Genomic DNA, 15,977 nt, shown 5'->3' with positions numbered 1-15,977 from the left:
ATGCCACAAACAAGTGACTGGAACGCATTTTACAGAATAGTGCATGTTTCAATACCCATGGGTATAAGTATTCAAAGTGGGTTTTAAAATAAATCAGAACAAAAATGGATACATTATGTACACTATCACGAATTCAATCACACAAGATAATCTCCCAACAGAAACAATAAAAACATGACCAACTGTTAGAGATGGCACATATTGTAAAGCTCAACACAAACACTACAATTATCATAAAGAGATTTTAATCATACATAGAAATGTTGTTCAACAGTACCATTCATTTAGAATGACACATCTGTTTATTTAGTGTGTACAGAGCACTATGTTTTTTCTGATGAGGACTACCCATACGGATGATCAAAGCTTTTAGAACTACACCAGAGATAGAGCTAAGAGTGAGCAAGAGCAAGAGAGACAAGAGTACATGACTACACCTATCGTTACACCTCAGATTACATTTCAACACCTCAAAAGGCAACATTTATCTGTAGTTTTACATATCAGTGTCCACTGTTATATTACGTACCAGCGTCCACTCACTGTTGGTTTGTACCAGTTTCCCTCCAACTTTTTTTTTTTTTGACGAGCAGCGTGGTATACATTTTTCTCTTCTCAAAACACACATTTGTGCTAGCTCCCTCTGACCATCTACGCCCTATATTTGGGTTGTCGTCCAACTGGCTTTGGCGATTCTTGCAGTGGCAGAATTGCTTCAGTTGCTTTTGAGCAAAGGGTTGGGGAGCACGTTACTGCAGTTGGAATGTGTTATAGTAGACATGGAAGGGATCCAACACACCCGGCCCCAACACCACCACCACAAGGCCTTATTACTCATTACTGTGTTGGTCATCTGCACCACAATAACAATTCCAATTGTGGACAGTTCCAAGCAAAAACATACATGTACATGACAAGGTGGACAGACGGCCTACAATTCCCATAAGCGCTGTTAAAGTCAGTCAGCTCCTCCTGGAAGGCCCTCAGGTTGCTTCAGGTTTTCTGCGGGCTCATAGAAACTTGCTCTGTGGGGTTTCCCTGGTTGTGAAAGTAGCATAGCGTGGCATAGGACACGTTAAGGCTGGGAGGAGGGATGGGCTGTATGCTGCGAGATAGCTGCTGGAGAGGACATGATCTGGAGTGTCGGCTGGGCCGGCGGAGGGAGCGCGTGCAGAGGCTGTGCCCCTGTGTGTGTGTTGGGGGAAGGCGGTGGTGTCGGACGTTTGAATTTGTCGGGGCTGGTGCTCCTTCTCGGGGAGGGCCTCTGGTTCAAAGAGACAAGATAGATGAAAAACAATCAGTAAATACAAAATAAAAAGCTTGTACTGGAAACTTAAGAAACTTTTTCGATGCACTTCAGAGGCAAATACCGTTACCCAACTTGAGCACAGTCAGGGTTACCATGGAGCAAAAAAAATATAGAAATAAGAGTGCTCATTTAACAGAGGAGCATTATGTCAGAGTCTCTGATCACTGTCAAACATGAAACCCACTTCAACCTCTGGGTGGTCCTAGTGCCTAATGGGAGAAGGTTGAACTCTTGAGCAGCCAGCCAGACACAGGGAATCAATGTTACTTAGCCTGTCCCCAAAGTTAAATTGAATGGCTTCCTTCTACAGAGAATGTTGAGACGTAATGGAATTTCCTAAAGCCGGTGGTAATTACAGCTGTGGAACAGGAGACACAGGTCATAGCGATGGGTGAGATTGGGCTAATCCTGTGGCCCACCTGTACATCAATGATTCAGATGACATCTAGTGGTCTTTTGGGTACTTCAGATTATCACATTAACTGTGGCCCTCTGGGGCCTCAGCACACGGAAAATGGCAAAAAATTGTTTTAAATACAGAAGACAACTATTAAATCCAATAGTAACAACTTAAAATCTCCTGAGCTGCTGAAATAGTTATGCTGAAAACTTCCTCAATAAAAGTGTTATGGAAACGATACAGTTACTGACAGAACATGATGAAAAACATTACACCTCTAATAAAACATTATTGAATATTACACCTCCAATCTTCCATCACAATGTTCATTTGAGGACATTTCTTAGTGTGAATCTGGTCTGAATTATCCACTAGATTAACTGATATTCTGGGGGAATAATTACAACACTAACATTCTCAATACTACTAGTCACATTCAAATTATTCCAATGAACTTTAGAGTTACCTTTTCCTTTAACTCAAGACATTTTTGGTGGAGATAAGTCATGTTAATGTTTAGAACCAGGATTCAACACACTGCCCCTTTAATTGAAACCTGAATGTCTTTTAGTTGTGTAACTCAGAATGCGGCTCCCCCTCTGTGCCATGTGGACAGGTGTAAACAAATGTGGCCAATTAGGCTTTTGGAGAGAGGACTCCTGTTTAGATAGGAGAGTGGTAAGGTCTTTGAACACATACAGGAACAGTCAAAAGTTTGGACATGCACATGCACTTTATAAAGCAGAGATTTGTCCCGTTTGATCGTGGATTATGTCATATTTGACAGTGGTGGGTGTTTTACACTTCTAAAAACTCCTCACAAAGCAACATAGGGGTACAAATGCAGATGACAACTGCGCCCTAAATAGGCATGTCTGTTCAGTATCTCCAGTTATGTCACCTGTCTATGACACTTATTATGGAAAACCGTTTACTGCAAATTGTCAGAAGTAGTCACTGTGCACAGAGTTCTATGATTAAACTTCACAAGCAATGTCATGGTTGGCAAACACTCTCATGCGAAAAATCTGAGTCAAAGCTAAATCTAAATGTTCCATACAATACAGCACTAAAGTGAACTGCATCAGACCAAACTGGTTCAGGTGCCAATCTGTGATCTAGCAGAAGCGAAGCCGACTCACCGCTACAGAGTGGGAGGGGCCTCCGTGGACATGCAGGGCCGGGGTGTTATAGTGGGAGATGGCTGCTCTGGACAGGGTGGCCGGGGGAGTGAAACCAACAGTGTGGCTGCCGTACGAAAGACCTGGAGGAAAGTCAAAACTATTAAAATACTTCAATACATTTGCATATTTTTGGTGCCGTTATCAAAATCGTCAACCAAAACCTATTATTTGATTAAATGGACCGTGACTAAACAATTTCAGCAGCATTGACTAATACAAAAAAACATCCTGTAGTTATTGATCCCTCAAAGCGCCACATTTAGTAATGCTTTAACTCTGTTATTGTGCTTCAACCATTCTAATGTAGACTTGCGCTTCTGCCTCAACACAGATGGACAATATCAGAAACTAGAAGTTAGGAATGGATTGAGCTCATGGTGGTGCCATAAGCATCACCAATTTCAGGAAATCCACCAACATTCGGGCATTTGACACAAAGACATAGAATTTGCTGGAGATGTTGATCAGTACGAAAGCACTTCTTTCTCTCCACTGTCTCCATACAGACACCCACCACATGCAGCCACACACACTTCTCTCCCCACGCAAGAGCATGCATACCCCTTTCTCCACACAAACACATTCTCTCTTAGGTTTTGGTCAAGTGTCCTATTCTTGGGTTGGAAATCAGGACTTCTGGTAGTCCCATGCATTTTCAAACAGCAGGAAATATTCCTCTAATGACAGTATGAAGTAAGCTACTTTTGGGGCTACTGTTGTCATTCTTTTTGTTATTATTAACCTGGCCCATTCGAGCGGGTTTTACAACAAACCCACAATATACTAATAAATCAGTAAATGCTATGCGTGGGTTATCACATGAAATTACATTCCAAAGGATGCATAGTCCATACATTAACAAGTCAAAATATATTTATTGTTTTGACAGATTTATCAGATGTCCAAAACAAGTACAGCCTATGTAACCTAGATGGGACAGGGACCAGAGTGACCATAAAATTTGCCAATTATCAGTAAAGATCTATTAAATTGGGATGACGAGTTCCTGACACAGAGCAAGATAAAACTGAACTTAATAATTAATGAAACGAAAATCAAAAGTCAAGGGTGATCTTTATGGACACAGATCTTTGTCTGCCTTCACTATAAACTATATTAATAAAATAATTTTATGATGTGTTAGACCTGGGCCATGGTCTTTTGGTACTGTACATACCAGGAGATATGGGACGGCTGGAGCTGGGGGAAGGAGTGTATGGTATGGGACTGGACACGGTCCGCGCTCGCAGACCTTGAGCCGACATCTCATTGAAGTACCTGAGGAGGGAAAACACCACTGTTTAGTAAACTAACCTGTCCTGAAACACCTCCCAAAAAAATGTAAGTAATCATTGCCAATTGAAACAAGTTTCCGGAAGTACTGGCATTACTAGTCAGATGCTAAAACCCCTTAGCTACCCTGAAGCCCCAGGGAAAACAAGTATTAACGGTTTGTGGTTTCATATCTACCTCTCATCATCCATCTCCAGACTAGACTCGCTCTCAGACAGCTGCCTACACAGGGCCTCACGGCGCTCCATCTCTCTCTGCAGCTTCCTCTGCAGGCGAATGTTCTCCTCACGCATGTGCCGTTCCTCCTCAATGTACTGGGCCCGCTTTTCTGTGTCTAGGAGGGGCCAGACAAAGATTCATTAAAAACAGAATAAACAAAATAAAGAAAACACATCGGGACAATGGGTATATTGAAAGCAGGTGCTTCCCCACAGGCTTGGAACCAACATTGACGTCCCATTACACACAGGGACATTCATGAAAACGCTGAGTGTAGCCAAAAGGCCAAAATGTCAGCTAATATGGCTAGAAGAGGTCACAGAGATTTTGAAATGAGGTGAACACCTGGAAGAACACTAAAGTTGATGCTGGGGCAGCACCACCAAAAGTGTTTCCCAACTGAATTGAACAAACACCCAATGACGACAATTATCATTGAAGAGTTGTACTGCATCCTCCAAAAGCACTTTAAACAGAATCTGGTGCAATAAAGCAGTTCTGGCTTGGTGGCCAATACCTGATTAAAACCGTGGCCTTGTCTAAAAGCTCCTACTTAGTTAATATGCACTGTTATAATCATAGGCTATATTATTTTGCGAGACTTGCATACTATTTAGAAAATAATGTTTAGTTAAAAAGAAAAATGTAAGTGCAATATTGCACCCCCAAAAACATTACTTTGGTAGGTTCAAGACAACTGTAAAACATATGAACCAGACAGCTAAGGAAATCCATTATTATAACAATGGAAATGGTGTTTAGTAGAACAAAATGATATGATTAAAGCCGAGCGGCAGACATTTCACAACGGTTGCAAGAGCAATGTGCAACTTTGTTGTTTTCTTGAACGTTATATGACTAAAAGTTAATGTAAGAGAAACTGGGATAAAACTTTATTAGCCAAGTAAACTCAGTACAGTACAGCAGTAAATGTCAAGATAACATGCAGTGTAAGCGCATGTTACTGTATGTATATACTGAAAATACATCAAAGTCACATTAATCAAAACAGGAGCAAAGTACAGTTTAGTTTACCATTACTTTCACTATCACAGCTATTTGCAAATAAGATAAGAGAAACTATCACAGCAAGATGAAAGTTACAATTAAATCCAAAAAGATGCGGCGTCAATATCTAATATGAAATACATAGTGGTCTCAACAGCAAGTAACAATTTCACTGATGTTTCTATTAAAATAATTCTACAATGATCTGTTTGATCATTTTCAGACAAATCCCAAATATCAAAAACACCAAAGAAACTTTGACATTCACCATCTGCCAAGTTCTTTACTAATCTCTTATTTTCCTAATCTGTTGTGTGTCCTAAGTCCTTTGCTTTACTCCCTGCTCACACACAAGAGCATGGCTCCGCACTAACTATGAAAACGTGAGTAATACAATCGATTTAACCAACATCAGTGAGTCAGTCAACAAGTAGGAGTTAAGCCAACTGAAGGTGGTGCGAGGACAACCACCTCTCCCTCATTGTCAGCAGAACATAAGGAAAAGATGGTTGACTTCAAGAAAGCAGAGAAGGGATGACACCCAAATCCAAATGAACAGACCTTAAAGTATCTTTAAGTTCAAGACAAAGCAGAGTACATAAGCACCAAAACTCCCACCCATCCATGACATCTATCTGTTGTGGTTCATGGTGAAGGCTGGCAGCATCATCAAGGTGCCCACATCCCAGGCCAGGTGGTGTTCCTCCACTAACCAAAGGACAGATGTAGTCTGGATCAGACCATTAGATCCCATAAGAACAGGCACAAATACATCTATTTACTCAACACAAACAGGCTGACTGCACTCATCCACTGTCACACACACACTTAACTGCTGCCATTCATAATGCACAGGCTGTTGGTATTTACCTTAGCACAATTTAAACTCCCACAGTCTTTAATTCTCTAATTACTGTTATGTTGGCATGAGGGAAACAGCAATTAAGCATTTAACAAGTAAATCATTTCCAACCTGAAAAAAAAAGGCTAAATTCTTCAAATTACAAAACTTTTAAGACAAGTACTGTATGGGTATTCAGACATGACCACTGTGCTGATCTTTCTTTCTGAGTTTGTCAAATACCTGCAAGTCAATTCATTCATATTAGAGAGCTTTATTAGGCCCTTGTCAAAGATCATCAGTTTAGTATATTGCGACAGACCTGGTCTAGGAGAATTTTAGACCATCACATTTTTAGACAAATGGAAGGCAGAGTGTTACTCCTACTTTGCACTTGATTGATTAATGAATATAACTAATTAGTTAAGACCTCTAGTCGCTTGGTTGCCTAAGTCTTAACTGCCACCAACTGAAAGTAACAAAAAACAAGAAAACAGGCAAGCCTAGTTCAGCCGGCCCACAACAGAATGTGTTGCCATCTCGAGACTCGAACCCGGGACGCCCATGTGAAAGGCTGTGTCGTTAACCACTACACCACAGAGCTGTAAAGTCGAGAGAATCGTGGAATCTACCAGAAATAATTAATAAATGTTGTTGCTCTCAATAGATTTGATCTTAGGTCTTCCACATGAGGCACTGTCTTTAACGACTACGCCACAGCATTACATGTTTCAGCAGTCGCTAGACTCCATTGAGGATTGTGTGAAACTGACTAACGTTTCTTATTAAGTTTACCTCCACCATAGCGTCTATGAACTGTATTGCTTTTGCCACTGGGCATTTTAAAAGCTTATTAGCCAGTAATAGGTTTACCAGTATCTACTAACTTCCTAGGAATAATCATAAGAATTGAGCAAAAACTGTCTCCATGCCAGGAACAGTCGCATTTTAACCGTAAACAGTTTTAGTTAAAGCTTACTATAACGTAACTACTGTATTTGTATAGCCAGAAAATGTGTTTGTCTCTCCTGACCCAAAACGCATGCACGGATGCGTACTTCGAAAATCCACTAGAAACAGTCACAATATAACTGTAAACAGTTTTATTTCAGGCTTAATATAATGTAGATACTAACGGTTTTAGCCAGCAAAGTTTTCGTCTATATGTTATAATCCATAATGCGTACTTCGCTTCGCCTGCGAGGAGATACAAACTCAGGACCTATAGTTCACAAGTCCATTTCTAAAACCACTACGGTATTTAACATTCGCTCTTCTTGGCCGGTTGTGCTTACGCGGTCAGGCAAATACAGCAGACACTAGGCCCTCGAAAATAACTGACAGAATAGGATGGTATGACAGCGACCTCTGGTGGGTAAAGAAATAAACAGAGCACCCATCCAGGCTGAACATGTCTAGGCATTGAGAAATACAATAAAATGTGCACATAGATTACAAAGGAATTGAGAAAAAGCTTGTGGTCTACTTGGAACTAGCAAAGGAAAAGGTTAGTTTGTGGTTATTTTGAGATTAAACAATCTGTTTGCCCTTCTGTCTGAGTGACAGTTTGAATTAGTTTCAAAAATTAAAGGATGAGAACTAAAGGAAAGACTCAAATTATAACGATCAAAAACCTATCTCCTATGCAAATTATGCAACGCTGGGGCACCACTGTTATTCAATGACAAGTGAAAAATTGACACAAGTTAAATAAATGATTGACTGCAAAAGATACAGCTAAGTCAGGTGGACATCATCTTGAAGATAAAAGCTATTCCAAATTGTGGCCAGAAGTACTGTTTGTGTCAAGGAGTACTATGTTCATGTTTCTACGAAACCAGGTCATGTCATGAGTTCCCTGGTGACCGCGGGGCTCTGGCACTCACGCTGTAGCTCGGTGGCACGGAGGCTCTTCTTCAGTCTCTCCACTTCGTTCTTCAGGAAGCGGATATGCCGCATCATGTTCTCCGGGGAGTCAATCTCCATGGAAACATCCCTGGGTGAGGGAGGAGCAGACACGGGCTGGTCCAACTTTTCTTGGAGGATTCTGTTGATGACATGAGATCAAATGAAGCAACGGGGAGTGATTCCACTCCCATCCCTCTGAGAAACATTACTGGATTTTGGAGTTGTTGGAGTTCAACAATCTGCATGTTTCAGTTAAGGATTATATAGAGAAATGCCAAGCTACTAACAAAACTATGCAAATATGGGGCTTTGAAGAATTTCATTTAATGTGGCTATTTTTATATTGTTTACAAGTAGAGAATATTCCAAAAATTATTAAGTGTGGCAAGAAGGATGGGCTGGATGTCCAAGGTCTGTGACATGTTCTTTCATTATGTTGTACTAGGCATTATCATCATCATTAGTGGGTAAGCATATTGTTGTTATTTTTGTAATGAAAGACCCTAATCACAATCCTAGCGCTGCAAAAACAAATTGATAATGTTTATAATGAAAAACTGTTGGCAACAAATATCATTATCAATTAATTAGAACTACATGAGGCACAGCAGCAACAACAAAAATACTGAAGGAAGAAGGCTGTTGCACACTGTAAATCACAGACTTCAATATTAGTTTGTATTCTATGAGTGGGGAGTTCAAGTGAAAAATATCCCTTAGATGCATTGTTATGTTGTTCACTAATGAAATGTTAGCAGTAGCACCACCAAAACGCTACTTCTCATGTGGAGTTTGTTCACAGTCGAGCAGCACAGGCTAGCTAAACAACCTGGTATAACATTGGCTGGAATGTCACATGTTGTCCTATTCCTTCTAACTATATTATACATATTCAGGAAGATTAATACCTCATGATGAAGTGTACCATTTTAAGGAAACATATTTGGTGGAATTGCTTATTCCTTTTTGGGCCTTATTCATCAGAACAATTTAACATAACACCTTTTAAAGAATAGCACAGCTTTGCAAAACGACTTGCTTGCGAATATGTTTTCTACTTGTTTGTACTATGGCCATGTTAAGTTGTTTGCAAAGACAGCATTGAGCAAGCTGAAAAAATACAACTAATAACAACTGCATTTAATACAGAAATTGATTTATTTCTTCGACTAATTAATCAAAGTAATTATTAACATTAATTATCAACAGCCCCACATCTACCCCACCACTTAACCTAATCCGGGTTCAGCATGGTTTCCTTTCAACCACTCACTGCATCCAGTACCCAGAGGTTCCCCAGATACATATTGCGGCTAAATAATATGTTTATGACATAATAAAAGACTACCTTTTCTCTGCTTCCAATTTGTCCATGCGCTTCCACAGTCTATTGACAAGAGCCTCTTGTTCTTGTTCTAATGTGTTCTCAAGGTCAATTTTCTCACGCCTTAGCTGGAAAGAAGCCCGACACACAAAATAGACATTCAGCTTAGGAACATAATTCATTATAAAATAAGATGCACACTAGTTCTGCATCTTTCAGTTTCAAGATTATTTGAAACATAGGCTCCAAACAACAATACGTTTTAGTCTGAAAAACTTCAGTGCCTAACAATACACTAACATTTCAAATCAGTATTGACTATTAAAAAAAAAAGTTAGATAATTCAGGTTAACTGCTTAAATTAATAATTTAACAATATGTATCTTTAATTTGCAAAATGATGGCCACTGAATAAACTTGGACAACTTTGGATGTCACACCAGTTTCAAATTCTTTTCAGACCATTTGGACAGTGATTCTAAATTCATTCAACTGTGGTGCTGACCACACCAGAATCTTAACATACCACCAAAGGTACCACACCAGTTGCCCATTTCGAAAACGTCTCATGTAGGCCTTGGCTACAGTCTCGGTGTTCACTGTATATGCTAACAGTGAATACTGATTTTCATGTGACTGTACCTGCTCCAAGGTGAGCTGCTTTGAAATAGTGTCATTCTCCATTTTCTTTATCTTCTTCATCAATTTGTTGACCTGGAACTCCTGCTCTTGCTCCAAGTGCTGCTCCAACTCAGCCTTTTCATGTTGTAACTGTGATAAAGTGGAGAAATCAATGTAAGCTTAACTGTCAAAATAGACATTACAGCAGTGCAGTTCCATGTCAATAGACCTATTTTCCATGCTGATATATCTATTTTATAAAGTGCTAAACTGTTGGCTGCTGGCCTTAATAAAGGTTACTCAGTTAGATATTGCAAAAACAAACCAAAGTTACCACCTTCTGCAAAAACCAACCAAACGGTTGTGGCTAATAGATTGTGAGAACAAAGAAAACGGACAAATGTACTAAACTGACAGACATATAGACTAAGCAGGCCAAATTTCACAAAGAAACACTGCAAAACAGAAACAGAAGACATTTTCCAAATCATGTCCCATCAATTGAATTTACTATATGTGGATACCAATCACATTGTAGAAACATTAAGGATGATCAATGAAGACCGGACACACACAAGCTCAATTTCAAGTGTAATAGCAAAGCATCTGAATACATATGTAAATGTGATTTCATTTTTTAAATAATTTTAATATATCTGAGAAATGTCTAAAAGAAACTCTTCGATTTATTATTTTGGGGTATTATGAGTAGATTGATGAGGGAAAAAATCTATTTAGTAAATTAGTGAAATGGTCTGAATACTTTCTAAATGCACCGTATATATAAATACATGTGTGATTTTAGATATGAACTTCATCCATGAAATGACAAATACAGACTTCTTGTACCAGTAAATAACAAAAATTCACAGGGCTTCGCAATTGCAGCTGGGCCAACCAGAATGATCCATGCTTCAACAAGGATTCCAACAATCCCAAATAATTTCTACCCTTTTGGCTACAGAAGAATCACATCTGGTAGAATTTAGTGGGCAAATGAACCATTTTCTAAATTGTTTTTCTTGCTTGGTCTCTCATGAGTAGCAAGGGTTAAAATCTGAGGTAGACATAATTTTGTGGCTAGTTAACAGAAAATAAAAGCATTAAAAGAACAGAACAACCGACTAAAGGCCAAATAGACTACCCACCTACCATGTGTAAACAGGCCTCATAGATCCAAAAGTTTAAATATTGAATGTTGTCATGGTCCCGGTTCCCCAGTATAAGCTACCCTGACAAACACACCCCATAGCCCCTAGAGGTTATTTATTACTGTTATTTTACAAGGTAAGTATGCTAAGAAGACATTCTTATTTACAGCACTGACCTGGGAGCAATTAGAGTTAACAGACTTGCTCAGGGACAGAGGCACAGTTTTTCACCTTGTTGGCTTGGGGATTAGAAACAGATACCTTTTGTTTGCAGGTCCAATGCCTTGACTGCTAGGCTTTAAACCACATTAGGCAGACCTCCCAAAGGAATGACTATAAAAACTGAATACTGGTAATAAAAAAATACAAATAAGCCTGTTTGCAAAAGAATGAAATAAATATTGCCCCCTAAAAAAATGTATGAGGACCTTAATGCAAATCCTATCTGAAAACAATAGTAAAGTAGTAATGATGAAGTTGGGTAATAAAGCCCTCAAGGCAAGAACTATTACTGTTCTTAAGCAATCCAGTCCGAAAAGCAAAACCTTGGGTTAACATTGTGACAAATACTTGGAATAAGTGAAATGCCTCAGAGTCAGTTCTGATTCCAGCAGTTACTCACTTGCATGAGTTTTCTGGAAAGTTCGTTGGTGAGAAATTCCTCTTCTTTCTCATAGTTGACAGCAAGGGTCTCCTTCTCTTTCTGCAGGGCCTGGATCTTCTTGAACAGGGTGTTGCTGATGAACTCTTCCTCCTGCTCAGCCCTGGCTTGCTACAGCCAAAAAACAGAACAAAAATGGATAGAACCAACTAGAGCAGCCTTCAAAGCAAAACAATCATGGTCATGAGCGGTAGGGGGTGGCAGCCCACCCTGGTGTTGAAATGGTTGAACTGCAGGAACTATGGCTGCAATAATAATAAATAAAAAAATATTTCCTTTATTGAAAAACAGCATACATTTTGAGGTATTAAAATTATATTAATAAAACACACATACATAAACACCAATTCAACCCAAGATTGAATGTGTTCCAGATCACTTCTAAAATATTGGAATATTGTATTAAATCTACACATTGAACAAGACTCAAGATCTCTGCTGCTCCAACTCCAATATACACCACAACCAAAATTGTCCCAACGTTTACCTTAACTGGCCCAACCTCACCCACAAACCAGAGGTCTGTTAAGACTAACATTTTCCACAATGTACAGCCTAAAGACTTGCTGGACAATGAGCCAATTCTAAATATTTTTGCAGTGTTACAAAATGTTATATTAAAGTTCCAAAAGAGACACGGCATTTGGTTTTACAAAAAAGCTCTCTGTTCAAATTGATAAGAAATATAAAAAGAAATCAGATCTCCAATGTAAAGCCCCAATAACCTGTCAGATCATGAAACTTTTTACAAGTGCCTGTGGTTCCATTGTAACCTCCTGGCAGCTACATTTGACAAGTTTGTGATATTTGGGTTGAAAGATCAAAATCCCCTATGTACTGTAAATGACCAGATTACTTCTTAATTGGAATGATTAATTATGCTGTGAGGGAAAAACGTTTGATAAAAATATACCTGACAAGATGAGAAACATGACAATGAGATGTAACAAGTTATTATCCTACATCATTTAAAAAAAAACATTTATATTATAAAGTTACATAATGAACAACATCAACTTTCCTAACTGAAACAACTGCAGTTTGAACAGTTTCCCAAGTTAAATGAGAACTTAAGAAAACACAATTTTCCTTTTACACGTTGCGATTCAAAACTAATTTTACAAGCACACAATTACTTTTAAAGAGTTAAAGCAAGCCCCACTTTTTGCTGTTAACTCTTATGGTGATAAAAGATGAAAACAATAACGGGTGTGGTGGCAGAGTAGGTGTGGTGCAACTATGCCATAATGATTTATTACGAAATAAGCAGTTCATATTAACTTAGGGTGCTGGGCACAACAGAACAAGTGGAGGATTCAGTGACTAAGCCACAGCAGTGGGCTAGTTAACTAACGGTCCGAGTTAAAAAAAAAAAATCCTGTCTGATGACAACGGTGACATGTGTGACTAACAATATAGAACTATGTCAACTTTTTGTTCACTATTGATTCTTGTACCGCCTGATACGTTCGGTTTATTGATATAAACACCAAATTCATCAACATTAGTTCCCAACACCAACACAAAATGGGTTAACCATCTAGCTAGTTACGCTACGGTAGTGTAATGCGCTAACCAACTGCTTTCCAACGCCACAGACACAGTACTGTCTGTAGATCAGTAAGATACTGACGTGCCAGTATTTCGCTACTGTTACTACCCCGATGCATAACAAAAGTTAGTAGCGGAACATAAAAGCCATCTCGTATGATTAATTGCGTCTCTAATAATCTGTTTATTAAGAGTGTAATTGCACCTAGCTAGCTAGCTAGGCTAATCAACAAAAACCACCAGTTACTCACAATGGTGACGCTAGCTTTACGCAGGTCCCTGTTCTCCTCCTGCAGCGCCTTGCACTTGAGTTTAAACGTCTCCAGCTCAATTTTAAGAACTTTGTTCTCCTGCTGTAGTGAGGCTAGTCGGTTTGTTAACTCCTCCAACCGAAACTGTGAAATGACTATTCCCGGCTTGCACGAATTTGAAGCGGAGGAAGACATTGGGGTAGCCGAGCTACTCCCAGCTCCGTCCGTGTCGCTCTCGCTTGCACTGTCCGCCATGGCTGTGTGTATTTGTGCGTGTGCGACTGTGTGGAGAAATCTGGGAAGAGGGGACGCCCGTTGTGTACCAGGCAACACTACCTTTACTTCCAGGTCATGGATTTTAGTAATCCTTCAGAATAAGACTTAGTCAAATTAATCTAAAGCGCAAGTTATAACTCAGTGAAACCACGAATATATCCGGATAATGCAATATGCATTTCTGTTTCAGTTGTATTTTCAGTTTGTGAAAATTGTATCTGTTAAGAATTGAGACAATTTATGTATTTTACATTTACTGTTTTCACTGTTGGACTTTTTCTTTGAAGGAAAATTGCAGAGGTCACAGCCTATTCTTGCTGGCAGAACAGATATAACTGCAGTGTGGTGCAGTAACAGTGCTGGAACAGACACACCCCCATTATCAGAATCGATTTTGTAATTACATTTACACATACACATACTTTTACATGGTTTAAATGTACTACTAGTGGTAGCAAACATATTGGATGTATTCCCAATAGCAAATTGCAAAATTATTATTATTATTAACTACATTCACACCAAATGCATTTTCTTCTGCAGTTATCCAGTAGAAATCCTACTAAGGGCAAAAAGAGCTCATCTGAGGACTCTGCCATCCAGATACGTGATGTCCCCATGATGGCGCAAACACATGTGGAACCACTAACAATGATCTACTGCCTTGAGAAACTTTGTGCCACACTCACAGAAGAATTTAATATGGATATTGCTGGCCTTAATGCTAGAAAATATGCCGTTACCATTACAGTTGCCTTGCATAGCCAGTGAATTACTGACCTGAAAAAGACAGTTTAATACACCTCAGCTGGAGCCGATGCTTTGAAGAAAATGTAATGTGTTGAAATCTCTCCATGTTCTTCGTTGAGGTCCTGTGAAACATATTGTGACCACTTAACTAGGGAGCTGGTCTTTCGGATTGCATGTTCAAGAGTTCCCCTGACCTTTCGCTGCCACACAATATGCTTTTTTGAGAATTCCTCTCCTGGTGTGATCAAAAGCACAGGGTTTGGTGTTTTTGTAGGAAATCCCCAATTGGGGTGGTGAGACACTGCTCAGGCAGAGGAACTGGGGCTCTCTGCTAAGTGTATACACACATTTTTGATGTAATGCACACTATGCGCAACATCTTTTTAGGAAGGTCCTAGACCTAAAACCAGATATCTCTCAGACTTGTGGTCAATGGTCATTGTCAAAAACTTGAACTAATTTAACTAAGGTGACATCTAATCCTGTAGGTAAAATGTAATTATTTTTGAAAATATAATGCAGAAACCTCCCCATCTTTACTACAGGAAACATTTGAATCTTATCTGTGGGGCTCCAGAAATATCACACATAGCAAATTCAGGTCATAGCAATTTAGGCATAAAGAAAGCAACAAACAAGTACAAAATTACTGGAATTGGAACATTTAGTCAAAAAGAATTGAGAAACATCAAACAATTATAATGTTGACACTGAAATCATATTAATGACACTCAAATAAATGAATATCTTCTCTATACCAAACAAATATATTTTATTAAGTTTAGTAAAAAGCAACACAAACTGTTGGAAAGCTATGTAAAATTGAGAGCAACTGCATGATCCCCAGGGTAATATATGGGACTAGAAAACCACCCACATTTCCCAAAGATGTTATTGACAGATTCTGTAAAAAACACAAGAGAACACTAACAGAAATGACTGTGGTGTGCTTGCAAGGCTGTTTACATTGAGTAAATGTATGTGGCTTAACATTTTAAATCACCTCCTAGACGGAGTTACGATTCATCTTCATAGCACTACATTTTCTGAAAGCTACCTTATTGAGTAAAATGTACTGAAAGTTACTGGATTATGTGCATTTTACCCTTAGCTCTCACAAGATAAATGCACTAGTATTATGTAAGTTGCTCTGGATACAAATGTTACTAAACTAAACTAAATTACTAAACAAAAAAATAAATAAAATAACACAAAGATTAAACAGAAACA

At 39.0% G+C, this 15,977-nt stretch overlaps 1 protein-coding gene across 1 annotated transcript; it reads right to left on the bottom strand.

The window, feature by feature from the left end:
- Positions 1-228: 228 nt before the first annotated feature.
- Positions 229-14,044, bottom strand: LOC105010545 (coiled-coil domain-containing protein 6). The gene is made up of 9 exons (XM_010869889.4): positions 13,722-14,044; positions 11,881-12,030; positions 10,129-10,257; positions 9,511-9,614; positions 8,141-8,301; positions 4,364-4,520; positions 4,071-4,171; positions 2,852-2,973; positions 229-1,264 (listed from the first exon to the last, which is right to left on the bottom strand). Exons 1-9 carry the CDS (start codon positions 13,974-13,976, stop codon positions 1,076-1,078), a joined length of 1,368 nt encoding a protein of 455 aa, XP_010868191.1. The 5' UTR covers positions 13,977-14,044; the 3' UTR covers positions 229-1,075.
- Positions 14,045-15,977: the final 1,933 nt, after the last annotated feature.

The sequence above is a fragment of the Esox lucius genome, chromosome 6 (genome assembly GCF_011004845.1).
Source record: "Esox lucius isolate fEsoLuc1 chromosome 6, fEsoLuc1.pri, whole genome shotgun sequence".
NCBI classification, from domain to species: Eukaryota; Metazoa; Chordata; class Actinopteri; order Esociformes; family Esocidae; genus Esox; species Esox lucius.
The sequence above is the reverse complement of the archived record's forward strand: the minus strand, read 5'-3'. Positions and strand labels throughout refer to the sequence as shown.

What these genes read in the sequence shown, in the direction of transcription:
- LOC105010545 (XM_010869889.4), bottom strand. Translation starts at nt 13,976, where the DNA reads ATGGCGGACAGTGCAAGCGAGAGCGACACGGACGGAGCTGGGAGTAGC. An exon ending in TTTCCAGAAAACTCATGCAA is followed by an intron (nt 10,258 to 11,880) that starts GTGAGTAACTGC and finishes ACTTTATCACAG; the next exon opens with TTACAACATGAAAAGGCTGA. An exon ending in CTGGAGATGGATGATGAGAG is followed by an intron (nt 4,172 to 4,363) that starts GTAGATATGAAA and finishes TTCCCTCCTCAG; the next exon opens with GTACTTCAATGAGATGTCGG.